General features: G+C 45.8%; 1 protein-coding gene across 1 annotated transcript in view; it reads right to left on the bottom strand.

Annotated features, from left to right (window-relative positions):
* LOC115078264 (receptor-interacting serine/threonine-protein kinase 3-like) overlaps window positions 1-18,086 on the bottom strand; it is a 64,972-nt gene that overhangs the window by 20,227 nt on the left and 26,659 nt on the right. The window contains exons 3-5 of the mRNA XM_029581073.1: window positions 15,299-15,438; window positions 1,587-1,636; window positions 1,305-1,463 (exon numbers count right to left, since the gene is read on the bottom strand). Coding sequence (XP_029436933.1) covers window positions 1,305-1,463; window positions 1,587-1,636; window positions 15,299-15,438 — 349 coding nt within the window. The remainder of the gene's footprint in view (window positions 1-1,304; window positions 1,464-1,586; window positions 1,637-15,298; window positions 15,439-18,086) is intronic.

The raw sequence follows: 18,086 nt of genomic DNA, 5'->3' as shown, positions 1-18,086 counted from the left end.
TGGTAGGTGCCACAATGAGGCGGTGCCACAACGGTGCGAATATTGATGACTCTGGTGTTAGTAGATTCCGGAAGGCATCGAGGACAGCCTGACGGATGAAGACATCCAGCTCCTCCTTGGAAGCTGGTATAGGTAGCGCAGCTACAGAGGGAGACAGGCTAGGCATTACTGGCACTTCCACATGAATCTGTGGTGGCTCAGTACCTGGCACCGGTGTCAGCGGGGAACGCCTCGGTGCCTCGGGTGCAGAGAAGCATAAAGACTCTTGTACCCAGGCCCGCTTAGCAACTGGCTCAATGGACATTGATGCCGGTGCGGTATTAGTGCCGGCACCGAACGAGGAACCATGTCGGTGCTGGCAACGATGTTTCCCTTGGTGCTCGGCCCGGTCATTCTCCAGCACCGAGGAAGCTGCCACCGATGTCCAGAATAGCGTCAGCGACAGATGGTTACCATGGCAGTAACGATGTTTCCCTCGATGCTCGGCCCGGTCATTCTCCAGCACCGAGGAAGATGCCCTTGCTGTCCCGGATGGCATTGGTGATGGATGGTCACCGTGCCTCTACTGCTCCTGGCATTGTTTATCACCCAAGGATTACATGGGGCTCTGGTTTAGAACCCGAAGTATGAAGCGTTTTCTTTAGTCGAGGGCATCGATGGAGGTATCGATGGCAGCTGCGATAGTATCGACGGCGGCATCGACAAATCATCGACAGCGGCATGGACAGCATCGGCGGTGGCCCTGGCAGCAACGGGAACCATGGGCCCGGAAGATCACAGCAAGGACACTTGCAGGCATCTTGGGGCGGACCGAGCGTGATAGACATAGGGAGCAAAGAGGGCCGCAATTCGGTTGGTTACCCGGGGGAACCGATAGTGAGGTGACAGGAACTGACCGGAAAACAGGGCATAGTACTCACCAAGCGTCATTGAAATGTACGCAAAGGGAGACCCGTGAAGGGAAATTATTTGTGAAGTAAAACTTCAAGTGTTTCCGTGAGGTAAAGTTGAGAAAAGTCTCACAGAGCTCCTAAACGCGAGGCAAACTGCAGTGCAGAAAAAAAAAAGAGACTAAAAGGAGACCCCTGTGAACACAGGGATCATGGCATGCTGGGCATGCTCAGGGTGCTCAGTGTTCCGTAATAGGGCTCCGCCTGATGACGTCACCCATATGAGAGGACTACAATCCTGCTTGTCCTGGGAGAAATGCAGAATATGGAAAGAATGAAGTGACATGAAACAGAAAAATACAGATCTGGAAATTTTAAAGGGAAGTCAATATAACCTTCGCTTCTGTATATTACCTTGAAAAGAAGGTCTGGCTGTTGGCACTCCTTCCCAACATGATACCATTAAATTTCTGGCTTCTGGCAGCATCTTTATGTCACCAAGCTGGTCCAGTACTCTTTCATCAGGCCGTTGTCCTTTAGGTATGAGATTCTGAATTCGTTCCGCACATGCACCTGAGGAAAAATGAGGGAAACTAAAAAGGATCAAAGAGAAAGGCAAGTGAGTTCAAAGACAGACAGACAAGCAGATGAAAAGATGGATGGATGGTATACAGCTTACAAAATTAAGGAACATACCTGGGTATGGTTCCTGGGCTGCAAGTACAGACCAAATTAAAATTCCATAACTGCAACAGAGTACAACATTAATTAATCAATTTAAAATATTTGTAGTCTGCCTATCTATAATTCTAAGCAAATAATAATACTACATTCATAATAAAATACAACATAAACATAACATTTCAAAAGCTCTCATCATTTCATAAGAACATAAGATATGGATACTAGGTCACACCAAGGGTCCATCAAGCCCAGTATCCTGTTTCCAACAGGGACCAATCCAAGTCACAAGTACCTGGCAAGAACCCAAACATTAGATAGATCACAAGCTACTATTGCTTATTAATTTCAGTCATAGTAGTTTATGGATTTATTCTCTGGGAACTTATCCAAACCTTTTTTTAAAACCCAGTTACACTAACTGCCGTAGCCACATCCTCTGGCAATGAATTCCAGAGCTTAACTATGCGTTGAGTGAAAAAGAATTTTCTTCGATTAGTTTTAAATGAGCTATTGCTAATTTCATGGAGCCCCTAATCCTTCTATTATCTGAGAGTGTAAATAACCGATTTACATTAACTTGTTCAAGTCCTTTCATAATTTTGCAGACTTCTATCATATCCCCCCTCAGTTGTCTCTTCTCCAAACTGAACAGCCCTAACTTCTTTAGCCTTTCCTCATAGGGAAGCCATTTCATGCCCCTTATTTTGGTCACCCTTCTCTGCACTTTCTCCAATGCAGCTATATCTTTTTTGAGATGCGGTGACCAGAACTGCACACAGTAAGCGCAGTTGTTTATCTGTAACAGGTGTTCTCCTAGGACAGCAGGATGTTAGTCCTCACATTGGGGTGACATCATCCGATGGAGCCTGGCACAGAAAACTTTTGTCAAAGTTTCTAGAAGCTTTGACCAGGACGCCACTATCCGCATGTTCAGGCGAAGTTCCGCTTCAGTCTCGTAACAGAGAAAAAACAATAAAAAAAATTAAAACAAACCGGGGTGGTGGGCAAGATTCCTGAGGACTAAAATCCTGCTGTCCTAGAAGAACACCTGTTACAGGTAAGCAACTGCTCTTTTCTCCTAGGACAAGCAGGATGGCAGTCCTCACACGTGGGTGAATACCAAGTTCCAGGCTGTCACCATTTACAGATGAGACCAACAAGTGCCGAACAAGGTGCCAACGAGCACAACAATAACTGCAGCTCTGTTGGTCAGCAGGGGACTGCCTGGCTCCAAGCAGGGGTACTAGGCAGGAAGAGTTAGGTGCAGGTCTGGAAAAGATTGCGCAGGACGGACTGGCCAAAGGCACTGTCCTGATGTCCATCTTTGTCTAAGCAGTAGTGAGCCGCAAAAGTGTGAAGAGAACTCCACGTTGCAGCACGGCAAATTTCAACGACGGGGACTGCTTACAGATAAGCCACCAATGTCACCATGGCCCGCACAGAGTGAGCTTTGATGCGGCCTGTCTGCTGAAGGCCCGCTTGCTCATAGCAGAAGGCGATGCAATCCGCCAGCCAGTTGGATAAAGTCTGTTTATCCACTGCCACCCCCAGCCTATTGGTGTCAAAGGACACAAAGAGCTGAGTAGACTGTCTGTGGCCGTCTGTGCAATCTAAATAGAAAGCCAAAGCCCTCTTGCAGACCAAAGTTTGAAGAGCCCGTTCCTCTGGATGGGAATGAGGCCTAGGACAGAAGGTGGGTAAAACAATGGGCTGATTGATGTGGAAATCAGTCACTACCTTAGGCAGGAACTTAGGGTGTGTATGCAAGGCCACACGATCATGAAAGAACCTTGCGCATGGTGGGTACGTAACCAAGGCCTGAAGCTCACTGACTCTATGAGCCGAAGTGATTGCCACTAGGAATATAACTTTCCAGGTGAGGAACTTCAGGTTGCAGGTACACAATGGCTTGAAGGGAAGACGCATGAGCCACGCCAGGACAATGTTAAGGTCCCAGGACGCAACAGGAGGCCAAAGAGGGGGCTTCAACTGGAGTAGGTCCTTAATAAAGCGACCTACTAAAGGCTGCACTGATATGGGTGTGGCAGCGACGCCTCGATGGTACGTACTAACAGCACGAAGATAAACCCTGACTGAGCTGGTTTGAAGCCCAGACTCGGAAAGGTGCCACAAGTAGTCCAACAGCCTGGGAAGGGGGCAGATGAATGGATCCAAGTCATGCTCCGCACACAAGGTGGAGTTTTCTCCATTTCAAACTGTAGGACTTCCTGGTGGAAGGCTGTCTAGATGCCATCAGCACCCGGGAGACATTGTCTGAGAGGGCCAGGGGCTGAAGAACTAAGCGCTCAACATCCACGCCATCAGGGCCAATGCCCGGAGGTTAAGATGGCGCAGGGTACCCTGGTTCTGAGTTATCAGATCGGGCGTGGTCCCTGATCGACAGATCCGGGAACCAGACCTGACGGGGCCTAAAAGGTACCACAAGGATCGTGGTCCCTCTGTCCTGTTGAAGCTTCAGCAGGGTCTTCAAGAGGAGCAGGAGAGGAGGATACGCTTACAACAGACCCCTCCCCCAGTGAAGGGAGAAAGTGTCGCAGGCCAGAAGTCCACTCCCCGGCAACAAGAGCTCATCTTGTAATTGTATGGGGAGAAGAAGAGGTCCACATCTGGGGTACCCCACCGATGAAAAAGTCTGGCCGCCAACTCCAGATTGAGGGACCATTCATGTGGCTGAAAAAAGAAGATCAGCTGGTCCGCCAGTACATTCAGAGTCCCAGGCAGGTACACTGTATGCAACACAATTCCCTGAGACAGGGCCCAGGCCCACCCCTGTACCACCTCGTGATAGAGAAGGGACAATCCTGTGCCTCCCTGTTTGTTGATATACCACATGGCAACCTGGTTGCCCATTTGGATCAGGACATCCTTGTGCAACAATTGGTCCCGGAAAGTCCAGAGGGCTTAATGGATTGCCTGAAGCTCTAAAATGTTTATTTGATAGCTGGCTTTGTGGGCGGTCCAGAGACCCTGCTTGTGGAAGCTGTTCATATGGGCTCCCCAGCCCTGAGGGGAGGCGGTGGTGAGGACCACTTGAGGAAGGACCACCTGGAAGGAAATGCCCCGCTCCAATTAGAGAGGTTTTCCCACCAGGACAGAAATACCCTCAGAGGTTCCGTGATTGAGGGACAGGCCTCGAGGTCCTGGGAGGCCTGTTGCCATTGCGAACACAAGATCCATTGTGCCCTCAGCATGCATAAGCAGGTGAGAGGGGTAACGTGGACAGATGCCGCCATGTGGTCCAACAAACAGAGCAGAAGGTGGGCAGTCACATGCCAGCTGCTGCAGACAAAGGCTGCCAACGAAGCAAGGGCAAGAGCCCAATCGCGGGGGAAAAACGCTTTTTCTTGCACCGTGTCCAGCCTGGCTCCTATGAAGTCCAACTGGTGAGACTGGCAGAGGTGAGACTTTGCGTAGTTGATCACAAACCCCAAGGATTGTAGAGTCTGCACTGTCAGGGCTAAAGCACTTAACACCCTGTGCGGGAATCGCTCTTGATCAACCAGTCATCCAGGTATGGGAAGACGTGCACCGCACAACACCAGAGATATGCAGCCACCACCGTTAGGCATTTGGTGAAGATGCATGGGACTGAGGCTAACCCAAAGGGCAGTTCTTTGTACTGGTAGCGAGTCTTCCCCACCACAAAGCGGAGGTATTTTCTGTGGTCGGGGAAGATGGCTATGTGAGCGTATGCCTCCTTGAGATCGAGGGAGTAGAGCCAGTCTCCTCTTTTGAGGAGGGATATCAGTGTGCCCAGAGAGACCATCTTGAACTTTTCTCTTAAGAGAAATTTGTTCAACGCCCTGAAGTCGAGGGTGGGGCGCAAGCCACCGTTCCTCTTGGGAATTAGGAAATACCTTGAATAGAACCCTTGGCCCTGCTGAGGGCGAGGACTGGACTCTACTGTGCTTGCTGTGAGAAGGGCAGAGAGCTCTGTCCTAAGTATTATCTGCTGGGCAGATGAATCCCATGATGGACATGGCAGAGAGGTCTCTCGGAAGCCATCTGAAATTGAGTCGGTACCCCTAACAGATTATGGTAAGGACCAATCGGTCCGAAGTGTTGCCCTCCCAGTGATGGGCAAAGCCAATGAGCCGGCCTCCCACTGGGAGATCTGGTGTCAGAGGCATGGTCAATTGGCTCATGCTCCCTCGCCGCCAGTCAAAACCCCGTAGCCGGGGCTTTCTGGGGCGCTGGTCGAGGTCTGGGTGCTCGCTGCTGATGAAAGCTTCCCCTGGAGCTAGTACGCGAGCTCAAGAAGCAGGAGGATAATATTTCCTCTGCCTGTAAAAGGACTTCTTAGAACAGGGCCTGGAAAATTTCCTGGCAGAAGAAGGGGGCATCAGAAGCGCCAGCAGAGAGATGCTGTAGGATTTCATGGTGGTCCTTTAATTGAGCCATTATGTCCCAGACCTTATCCCCAAAGAGGTTGTCCCCTGTACAGGGAACGTCTGCTAGCTTCTCTTGTACTTCGGGACGAAGGTCAGAAGCCCAGAGCCAAGCCAATTCTGCAGGCGCCAATGCCTACGGCGGCTATCTGGGCCACTGTCTCAAACACGTTGTAGGTGGATCTCACCTCATGTTTGCCAGCTTCTAGACCCTGCTGTGGCATGCTCTCTGCGAGGTCCTGGACCCGTTTCCACAGATTCCGGTTCTATTGGGTCATATACAACTGCTTGTCCTAGGAGAAAGAAGAAAAAGCAGTGACAATACCAGTGGGTGAAGGAAGAGGGGTTGGGAGAGAGGGAAGGAAACAAGGTAATGTTAGGAGAAACGGAAGAGAAGCTGTTGATGATGCCAGAAAAGTGAAGGGAGAGGGAAGAGATGGTGGTGGTGATGCCATATGGGTGGAAGGAGAGGGACGGTGATGATGCCAGGGTGTGGGGGAGAGACAAGTGAAGAGAAAGTGATGATGTCAGGGGGAAGGAAAAGAAGGTGATAATGCTATGAGGGTGTGGAGGAAAAGGAAAGTGATGAGGTGGTAGGGAAGAGGAAAGAAGGAAGGTAGGATAAGCTGATGATCCTAGGGGGTTGAAGGAAGAGAGGAGGTGGTGATGGTGCCAGGGGTGGGGAAAAGGAAAGAGAGTGATAGCAAGGAGTAGAGGGAAGGTGATGATACCAGAGGTGGGGTGACAGGGAAGAGAAGATGATTATAAAGGTGGTGGTGTGCTATGATGAAATGAACCCTATGCCGGGTGTGCCAGGACACAAAAAAGGTTGGGAATCACTGATTTAGATAACCGGATATCTTTGAATATTGGGCCCTCAATTTTTAAATGAGAACTTCCAGGTCATGTCAGTTTGAATTTCTAATTGGTATCATTTTTTATACTTCTACACTGCCAATAGACTGTTCAGTTGAGCTCAGGCTGTGTTCAATACCATCAGGCAATGAATCACGAGCAGGAATAACAAAGAATCCAAGACCAAATTGGAGAAGTACATGCAGATGCATTTTATGAGCCATATTTAATATATTAGTTGCTGATTCTGTTGTCTATTTCAAATGTATGTATAACTTAGCTGAAACTAAAAGCTAAACTATTTAAAGATTCCTGAAAGAGCAAAATGAACTGAAGCAACGGCTTCCCCTTTCTACTGTACATAAACTTTGCATAGCTCTTTAACAGTAATAAAACCATTGAGAAAGGCTGACTGCATAGCTCCAAGATAACATGGGAACTATGCTTGGCCAATGTGAACAAACTTCCTGCCCTGGCTCCCCAGCATTTTACGGTACTGAAGAATAAGCATCAGTCTCAGTTTACACAGAAATAACCAGCAAGCAAACAGGCTGATTAAAAAAAAAACAACAAAACCCCGCGGGAGAGCCGGCGCTCCGTGTTGAGTGCCCGCTCTCCTGCGCCTCTCCTGGGCGCACGATTCTGTATTTAAATTAGGGCCCGCGCTAATAAGGAGGTGCTAGGGACACTAGCGCGTCCCTAGCACCTCCTTATTAGCAGAAGCGGTGGCTGTCAGAGGGTCCAACAACCAATGCTTAATTTTACTGGCGTCAGTTTTCGAACCCGCTGATAGCGGGCAGATTTATTTTTTTTTAAGAAGTTTTTGTTCTTTTTTATTTTTGGGGCCTCCGACTGAAAGGAGTCAAACACATCCGACCACCCCTAAAGTGGCCGGTACCTCTTTGGAACTTCAACCTGGTCCTGGAGTTCTTAGCAGGAGCCTCGTTCAGACCCCTTCGAGGCCTGTCTCTCCAACTGTTAACATTGAAAACAGCCTTCCTTCTGGCAGTCTGCTCAGCCCGTCGTATATCCGAGCTACAAGCACTGTCCTGTCGTGAGCCGATCCTCAGGCTCACCCCTGGAACCATCCAGTTGCGCACGGTTCCCTCATTCCTCCCCAAAGTGGTGTCTTACTTCCACCTTAACCAAACCATCTCGTTTCCATCGCCAGATGAACATAAGAATTCGGAAGAGGCCAAAAGTCTACGCCACCTCAATATCGGCAGACTCCTCGCCAGATATCTGGAGTTGTCGGAATCCATATGAAAGACAGACCACCTATTCGTCCTTCACAGCGGGAAGAAGCAAGGGGAAGCAGCCTCGCGAGCAACCATAGCCCGCTGGATCAAGGAAGTCATCAAGGCAGCCTAGGTAGCAGCAGGCAAGCCGCCGCCTCTACAAATCAAGGCCCATTCTACTAGGGCCCAGGCAGTGTCCTGGGCAGAAACCAAGATGCTGTCACCCGCCGAGATCTGCAGGGCGGCGACATGGTCCTCCATTCACACCTTTTCCAGGTTTTACCACCTGGATGTTCAGGCTCGGGAGGACACAGCATTCGCAAAGGCAGTACTAAGTGGGTCACAGGCAGCCTCCCACCCGGTTCGGGAGTAGCTTTTATACATCCCATTGGTCCTGAGTCCATCTGCTACATGCTAGGAAATGGAGAAATTACTTACCTGATAATTTCGTTTTCCTTAGTGTAGACAGATAGACTTAGCATCCCACCCTCGGCTGCCGTTACTCATGAGAGCCTCGGGGAGACAGCTCCAAGAGCAAGAGCATCAAGGGTAAGCCATGCTTTCCTTCATCTAGGGCACCTACCCTACAGAGTGTCGACGTTTCCTGGTTGAGGGCACTGGCAGTCTCCAGCTATAGCCAATTCAACCAATTCAAGTTAATCAATTTAACCAATTTATAAAGTTAATCAAGTTATTCAAGTTATGAAGTTACACAAGTTATTCAAATTAGTCAGTCACACATATGTCCACAATGCTTTTCGAGGAGAATACTGAAGAGCTGCACTTCCTGCAGGGGTATATGTACTAGGGCTGAGTGCTTTTCTGTACACTTATCCAGTGCCATCTATGGTTAACGCCTGCCCTTACAGTATAAGGGGTAATAGACACGCATTGAAATCATGCGGCCAAACGAGTGCTCTACGGTGCGCTTGGCTGAGCACGCCGTACTAAATCAGCCTGATAGATTGATGCAATCTGGGGAGCTCGGCGCCTTTCTGTCCTGGCTCCCAGAACTCATGCACACCCTTTTCAACACATTAAGTTTGGCAAACTCAATAAGCCCAACACATTAACTTAAAGACATAACCTATACATGTTAAAATAGAACAACCAACCTAGCATTGCAAGAATAAAAAGATAATATGCTTCAGAAAAGCAACTATGAGTAGTTACAACCAGCAGGTTTGGCTGCAGTGAAAACAATACTTTCACAGCCTCCGCACCCGAGTTGCTGCCTTTTCTTTGACTCTTCTCTCTTGCACATATATAAAACTGGCGCACCACAGATAGATTTCTGTGAAATATGGTAGAAGATCTAAATTCTCAGGAAGAATCTTACCTATCAAATTTCATCCAAATCCATGCATGGAGAGAGTGTCCCTGATACATGCATAAAGAAGCACAACCAAAGAGACATAATAAATGAAATAGGAATATTTGAATGAAGAAATACATCTAAAAATATAGAGATTCATATTGAATAAGCCAGGAAGTGGGAAAGTTACCATAGTAACTGTACCTAGATAACTTTACTTGGAAATTCTGCAAAACATAAATGGATATACATTCCACTGAATATTCCAGGCCAAAAGTCAAAGTTACCCAGATAAATACCAGAGGGCTGTCCTAAAGTTATCTATTTATTTATTTAAAAGTGTTTTACAAATATAATTTTGTCAAAACTGTTTACAATAGCAAAAAATAAAACAAATTAATGGTAAGAAAAATAAAGAGAAAATAAAATTACAAAAAACTAGCAATTAAAATAAAGTTTATAAAATAAAAAAACACAATATTTAATATAAACCTCAAAGGTGTCAAGTGCCAGAAAGAAGCCACAGAGAGTATTACAATTCTAGGGAGAGAGGGGAAGGGAGAAGTAGGGGGGGGGGGGGGGGGGAAATGGGGAAGCAGGACAAAAAGTGGGTCTGTGAAAGGAAAGAAAAATGCTCTTTTTCTAGTAATGTCTAGTCTAGCTAGACGAATTGATGGAATATCTAGAAGGTTTTTTGACAGGGATCTTAAATGTCTTGCAGATTTATAAATGCAAAGTGTGGAACATAATCAGGTGGTTGAGGCAGTATATATAAGAGAATGAATTATAGTCAGGATTTTGTATTGAATTCTGAATTTGATTGGTATGACTAGCCTCACCTGGAAAACTTTATCTGAATATCAGTGCTACCTAGCTGAAGTTAAGCCCTGCTCCCCAATGCCCTATCAATACCTCTTTTTTATCTGGACAAATATCTGCAGGAAATGAGTCATCTGGATAAAATGTAATCAGAGAATGTGGGGGTATTTTTAAACACAAAAGAAGAAGAGGGTATAATGGTAAATATGATACTGTCTAAAAGAGGCAAAATGTCAGTCAAAAAGTCTTCACAAAGGTGCAGGGACATGAGACTGGGACCAGGTTAGATCGACACCATTTTGCAAAACGGCGCCAATCAGGCCCACTTGCAGATTTTCGTGGATTTTAAGTAATGGGGTGCGGAAGGAGAGTACCTCACTAGAACACGATTATTTTCTGAATTTGGCGGGGGGGCTATGGGAGTCCACTATACTTGATTTTTTGTTTTTTTATATTTAGGCTATTACAGTAAATCTTTTGTTCTCTGTATCCATCTGCTAGTAAGGGAGAAAAACCCATCTATCTGGACTGGTCTAATGAATGATAAGGAAAGTGGTTTGGCTTTCAATCCAGCAAGTTTGTGAACCAAATTTTCAGAGGTTGGAATAAAACTCAGATGTCTAAAATAGAAACATCGATGTGTTAAATGTCTAATACATTTTTAAAAGAAATTGAGCATCTAACCACAAATACCCCAAGCTAGACATCTAAAAATTGGATGTTTACCACTGTGGCCTTACAATGGATGTACTGTACTAATTTTCAAAGCTATACGCCAGTGATTCTAAAATCCAAGTTCAAATCCTCCACATAAGTCTGGCTCTCAAGATACAATGAATATTTATGAGGAATATCTACACATTTGATCTAAGAGACAGGTTAATTAGTGCATTTTGCTTAGCACTATCTCCCTAGCAGGGTCGGTGCAAGGGTATTAGGCAACCTAGGCAAACCTTACAGTGTGGCGCCCCCTCCCCATACACAATTTTAAATTATGCATTTATAACATATTTTACATGAAAAATGACATTCTGAGGTAAAATTAATATATACATTATTGTGATAATTTCATGCACTGTTGTGATGCCAATAAGAAAACTTTGCATCCTGGAATTCATACGGCATCATACCTATTATGATATATTTCAGTATGGTCCTCCCATATCAACACAGTACTATTTGCCAACAGTCAAAGAATAACAACCCCCACCTATGAAAAGAATACCACAAATATTACACCAGAATCTAAAATATCAATACACCTCCTATCAGGAAAACAGAACAGGCCAAGCTACTACAGATCCCTACAGAGAAACCACATGCTAAAAGAATGCTTCATCTCAGTCTTTGCATGCAGAACACAAATCCTCACCAAATACAGAATAAAGCCACATAAAGTATAAATAGAAATGTGCCGACAAAAACTGACTGTAAAACGCATCACACCAGACTCTATACAGTGTAACAATGGAAAAACAAAAATGTCACCATTCCTCGTGAAACAAATCAATAAAATCAAGATATATAAATCATTAAACATAATTATAAAATCATACAAATAAAATAATTTCAAAACAGTTGATGAATAGAATATCCAATAATTAAAGACTCATGCAAATTTTGAAAGCTTTACCAAACACCAATAAAATATTTCAAACAGCAGACACATCACATACTACCCAATAATTAAAATGGTAGTCAATCAAGAAAAATGAACTTAAAAAGCCCCCTTTACTTACCCTCTCCAGCAGTTCTCCTACTCCTTTCCCTTGCAGGCCACACCAGAAGCAGCAGTAGCTGCTGAAGCTGTCCTCACTGTCCTCTTCCTTAGGGACCACAACCAGTCTCTTCTCTCTCTCACACCAGTCACACCCTCAGGACCAGTTTCTGTCTCTCACACACCAATCATCTCCCCAACCAGTCTCTCTCTCTCTCTCACACACAAGCACACACATACCAGTCATCTCCCTGATCAGTTTCTCTCATACATACACACATCACCTATCTGGCCAGTCTCTCTCAATCACACAATGCTCTCGCTCTCTCTTACTTACACACAGGCTTTCAATCACACACATGCTCTCTCTATTTTACTTACACACAAGCTCTCAATCACACACATGCCCTCTCTCACAGCCACAAGCCAAAAACATTCTCCATCCCTCTTGCACACACACACACACACATTGACACACACAAGCACCCTCCCTGACTCACATATATACCACACACATACAGAAGCATCCTCCCTGTCTCACACATACACCACACACATACAGAAGCACCCTCCCTGTCTCACATACAGATTACACTCTCACAGAAGCACCTTGCTTTCAGACTTGCAGCATTTTTCACTTTTACTAAAAGTGAAAGTGATGCTCCCAACTGTTAAATAAGAAAACCACATTCCTATCAGAAGGCGAAATGACACCCTTCCTTCAGGTTCTGTCCTTCCAAGGGACAGCCACCCACACAGTACAGCTTCTCTTGTTTTACGCTTTCAGGCAATAAAGCAAGTGTCTTTCTTTAAACTATCAGTCGTATGATTATTCATGTGGGAGATATGGAACAGAAAGACATCCGTAGTCAGCTTCCCTTTTAAATGGGAAGATTCCAGTCTTCGTCATTTAAAAATATACATTTTCTAAAGGCTTAAAAAAAAAAAAAAAAGCAAAACTGTTTCAGATTGGAACTAATCTAGATTTCATGCTTAAATTATGCTTCCAAAAAAAAAAAAAAAAAAAACCCAAACCCCACCTGGCATCAGTATCTTAAATTTGTGATTTTGCTGAGATGAACATTTTAAATACTTTAATTTTTTTTTGCTTTAGTATTTGTCTCTACTCACTTTGTTAAATTTTATTTTCCAGAAGAGGGATGCTTAAAATTCAATAATTTCATCTTTCATCCAACTTTTCAAAAGTTGCGCTACCGGTGCCATTGGTTGGCCCCTGTCACATGGCAGGGGCTAAAGGTCACCGGCGCCATTTTGCTTAGAGGCAGCCGAGGGTCCCGGGAGCAGCAGATCGCTCCCGGGCCCTCCGCTGGACCACCAGGGGAGGCGTCGGGTGGCACTGGGGGGAGGCAAGGCGAGTCAGGGGCTGGCAGAATTCTGAAAGAGCACTTTTTGCCCTTTCAAAATTCTGCTGCCTGCCGCAGCGCCCCCTAAGTCTTGGCGACCTAGGCACAGGCCTAGCTCGCCTAGTGGTTCCTCTGGCCCTGCTCCCTAGTCAGGCCCTGCTTTTCCTTTAACAGGAGCGTGGTGTAAGAGTTTTAAATATTAATCTTTGTTTTGTCCTCATTATTTATTTGCCCTGGGAGCTTTGCTTCTTCTTGTAATATTTTGCATGTTTATGTAAACCGTTATGATGGAGAAACCAAATGACAGTATACAAAACACAATAAATAAATGAATGAATGAATGAATGAATGAAGACTCTGAAGTTAACATGCCAGTGGTATCTTGATCATGTATCATTCTGCCAGCCAAGATTTAAAAAGTTAATTTTGAAGCTTTGGTCCAAACGAGACTAAACCTTTCAAGCTGTGTAGTTGACAGAAAGAGAAATCCATTACAATGCGACAGAGTGTGTGACGCTACATGAGCAGGATACTGACAAAGGAACTGTAGAAAGCCAGCATTGATACGCAACTGATTTCATAAAGCTAGCCAGAAAGGCAGTCTGTGGGTTTACCAGAAGTATTTTCAGTTCTGAATGGGTAATTCACCCCCCCCTCCCCCTTGTCTCTTGTTCTTCAATTTTTGCTACACAGCCCTCTATCCAGCCCGCCTCAGCTGATTCCCCCTAGCCCCCCCCACCCTATCTCAGCTCCCTGCTAGAGTGCCCCAGTGACTGTTTTGTCACCAACCTGTTTACCAAGTTATTTAAGTTATATAAGATGTTATATTCATATTTGTATAAGTTACCAATTGGTCACCACTATGTATAAGTTGTTTATCCTGTAAACCGGAGTGAAGGCATCCCGCTATACTTCGGTATAAAAAAGCCTCGAAATAAATAAATAAATAAATAATTGCAGTGATGAAGTCTGCAAGCAAATTAATTCTAAGTATACTAGTTAGTTTTTCTGTTTAATCCATTTTACTTTTTCCCTTCTTGTTGTTCATATATTGAATCTTTTTATGCTCATTGTTCCTCTTGTTAATAAAAAACCTTTTAGTTTGTTAGCTCTGGGTCCAAGACCTATGGAGTAAGTTATCTCATTATTTTTGGTGTGTGCTCTGTAGGTGTCCTTTCTAGGAACTGTGTGATCTCAGGATTTTAGTGGGGTCACAGTGTCCCCAGAAAACATCAAGGGATTAATTGTGGACAGGGTACTTCCCCCAAAGGTAAACGGGAAGGTGGAAGGTTACATGAATAGAAGTTCATGCATGGGTACAGGTGAGGCCAAGTTTCGCGGTTCAAAAACCGCTGCCTCAGGGGCTTCAACACTCCACAGTTATGAAAAAATCTCAGTAGTGTATTTCTCATCCGATGTACAGTCAATTACTGTCAGCAATGCTTCTGCAAACAGCACTTCACTCCCTGTCTCTGCTGCTACAGATGTACAGTAATTGACTGTACATCGGATGAGAAATACACTACTGAGATTTTTTCATAACTGTGGAGTGTTGAAGCCCCTGAGGCAGCGGTTTTTGAACCGCGAAACTCGGCCTGAGTCGGGCGATTTTTGAACACGTCTCTGCTTAATAAACATTTGGAAAAAGATCAGGCATCTATTGTTTGTGTTTATCCTTACGGCTATCATAGATCGCCTACCTCTTTGTTTTCTTGGGTACAGGTGAGGCCTATCAGGACCCTTGAATGATCAAGGATTTAATCTGGCATTACGTGACAAAGAGGTTTAATTCTCCTAGTTTCGCTGAAGTCTAAACAGTTATGTTCTCATTGGGTTTAGAAGACATAATGTTAAACTCCTATCCCCACTCATTCTACAGGTTCACAATCTCAATTAAAAATCCAAGAAGAGACCATCCTCATTTCAAAGATCAAACTGTACTTATGATCTTAGCTAAAAAAGAGGCTGGAGATGACCAGCAGAAGAAGAAATAAGGAAGTTTCCTACCTGTATACATCAAAGGGTTCTTGTGGCTTGCTGTGGACGTCACTTAAAGCTTCTGGTGGCATATATGCACACGTGCCTCCAGTGACTGTCCCGGAAGAGGATGTAGCATCTCTGATCTTGGATAACCCAAAGTCTGTCACCTAATAAGAGACGAAGATAAGACCTTCACCCATCAAGAAGGATGGAAAGCAGAGTTGCTTACATGTAACAGGTGTTCTCCTAGGACACCACACGTGGGTGACATCATTAGATGCAGCCCAGCACGGAAAACGTATGTCAAAGTCTCTAGAACTTTGACTAGGCACACTGAGCATACCCAGCATGCCCTTTACCAAGCACCCTCGTGGGGTCCCTCTTCAGTCTCGTAACATAGAATTACGATAAGAATTAAAACAAAAAATTGGAGAAACTCAACTCTGCGGGTAGTGGGCAGGTTTTGTGAGGACTAAGATCCTGCTGTCATAGGAGAACACCTGTTACAGGTAAGCAATTCTGCTTTCTCCTGGGACAAGCAGGATGGTAGTCCTCATACATGGGTGAATCCCTAGCTACAGGCTACTTCCCAACACAAAAGGGGACCAACAAGTACCAACCAGGTGCCAATGGGTACAACCACAGTGTTGATGGTAACAGAGGGGGAGACAGCCTGAACCCAAACAGGCCCTAGGTTTGGAGAGTTGGGTTCTACATCTCAATCAGGTTCCAGAGGATAGACTGGCAAAACCTACTGTCACATCAGCCATCTCTATCCAGACAGCAGTGAGATGTGAGTGTGTGGAAAGAACTTGCAGATCTCCTCCATGGAAACTGCTCACAAGTGAGCCACCAATGCTGCCATGGCTCTGACAGAATAAGCCTTGACATGACCCCCAAGATGCAGTCCTGCCTGGGCATAACAGGAGGAGATGCAATATGCTAACCAATTAGATAGTGTCTGTTTGGCAACAGCAACTTCCAATCTATTCCTGTCAAAAGAAATGAAAAATTAGGTGAAATGTCTATAGGCTTCTGTCCGGTCCAGGTAGAAGGATAAGGTTCTCTTACAATCCAAACTGCAGTACTCGCTCACCTTGGAGAGAATGGGGCCTGGGAAAGAATGTTGGCAAAATGACTGACTGGTTAAGATCAAAATCCGTCACCATCTTTGGCAGGAATATAGGGTGCATATGCAAGACCACTCTGTCATGATAAAACTCGATATAAGGTGGATAAGTCATTAAGGCTTAGAGCTCGCTGACCCTGTGCACTGAAGTGACCGCCACCAAAATATGACCTTCGAGGTCAGGTACTTTAGGTCACAGGTATACAGCGGCTCTAAAGGAGCTTTCATCAGCTGAGCTAGCACCACTTTGAAGTCCCAAGACATAGCAAGAGGCCTTAGGGGAGGCTTCAACTGAAGCAGGCCCCGCATGAACTGTACATCTATAGGTTGTACAGAGATGGGCGTATCATCTACACCTTGGTGGTATGTGTCAACTGCACTCAGATTAACTCTAACAAGAATTGGTTTTAGGCCAGTCTCCTATAGGTGCAGAAGGTAATCAAGCAGTTTTTGTATGGGGCAGGAGAGAATATCTAGGGCCTTTTGCTCACACCACACGGAAAACATTCTCCACTTCAGTCTGTAGGACTTTCTAGTACGAGGCTTTCAAGAAGCTACCAGAACCCGAGTCACATCCTCAGAAAGATCAAGTGGCTGCAGAATCAACCTCTCAGCATCCAGGCTGTGAGCCACAGGGCCTGGAGGTTGGGATGCCGGAGCCTGCCCCGACCTTGCTGATGAGATCTGGGGAAGTCCCAAGACTGATCGGTTTCTGGAAGGACAACTCCCAAAGAGTAGAAACCAGATCTGTCTCGGCCAATGAGGGGCTATGAAGATCATAGTCCTTCGGTCCTGTTGAAGCTTCAGGAGAGTCTTTGTTACTGGAGGAAATCGGAGAATATGCATACAGAAGGGCCCTGCCCCAATGGCAGGCAAAGGCGTCAGCGGCTGGTTTGCCATCAGACCTGTACTGGGAGAAGAACTGAGTCACCTTCCTGTTGCAGGGGGAATGCGAACAGGTCCACATCTGGGTTTCCTCAGAGATAGAAGATTGGATTCGCCACCCCCTGGTCCAAGGACCACTCTTGGAGCCTGAAAGCTCGACACAGTCTGTCCGCTCCCACATTCTCCATTCCAGCCAGATACATGGCCCAGAGCACCATCCTGTGGGACAGAGCCCAGAACCAGATCTGGACTGCTTCCTGACACAGGAGGTATGATCCTGTGCCTCCCTGCTTGTTGACATACCACATGGCTACTTGGTTTTCTGTCTGGATTAGAACAATTTTGTTGGACAACCTATCTCTGAAAGCCCATACAGTGTACCTGATTGTCTGGAGCTCCAGGAAGTTGACTTGAGTTTGTGCTTCCTGGGCAGACCATAGGCCCTGGGTGTGGAGCCTGTCTACATAAGCACCCCACCCGAGGTTGGACGCATTCATGGTAAGGCGTAGTTTGGAAGGATATTCCCTGCTCCAAATTCGAGAGAACCCACCACCAGGACAAGCAGTCCCAGAAAGACAGAGTATTGTAGATGCAAGCTTGGAGGTCCTGGGTGGCCTGGCATCACTGGGATCTCAAGGTCCACTGGGCGCTCCGCATGTGTAAGCGTGCCAAGGGAATAACATGGACTGTTGCAGCCATGTGGCCCAACGCCTCAAAATGTGCCGTGCTGATACCTGGCTCTGTTGAATCACCTCCACTATGGACGCCAAAGTGAGTACCCTGGAGCGTGGCAGAAATGCT

This window comes from Rhinatrema bivittatum, chromosome 16 (assembly GCF_901001135.1).
Source record: "Rhinatrema bivittatum chromosome 16, aRhiBiv1.1, whole genome shotgun sequence".
Lineage (NCBI taxonomy): Eukaryota > Metazoa > Chordata > Amphibia > Gymnophiona > Rhinatrematidae > Rhinatrema > Rhinatrema bivittatum.
The sequence above is the reverse complement of the archived record's forward strand: the minus strand, read 5'-3'. Positions and strand labels throughout refer to the sequence as shown.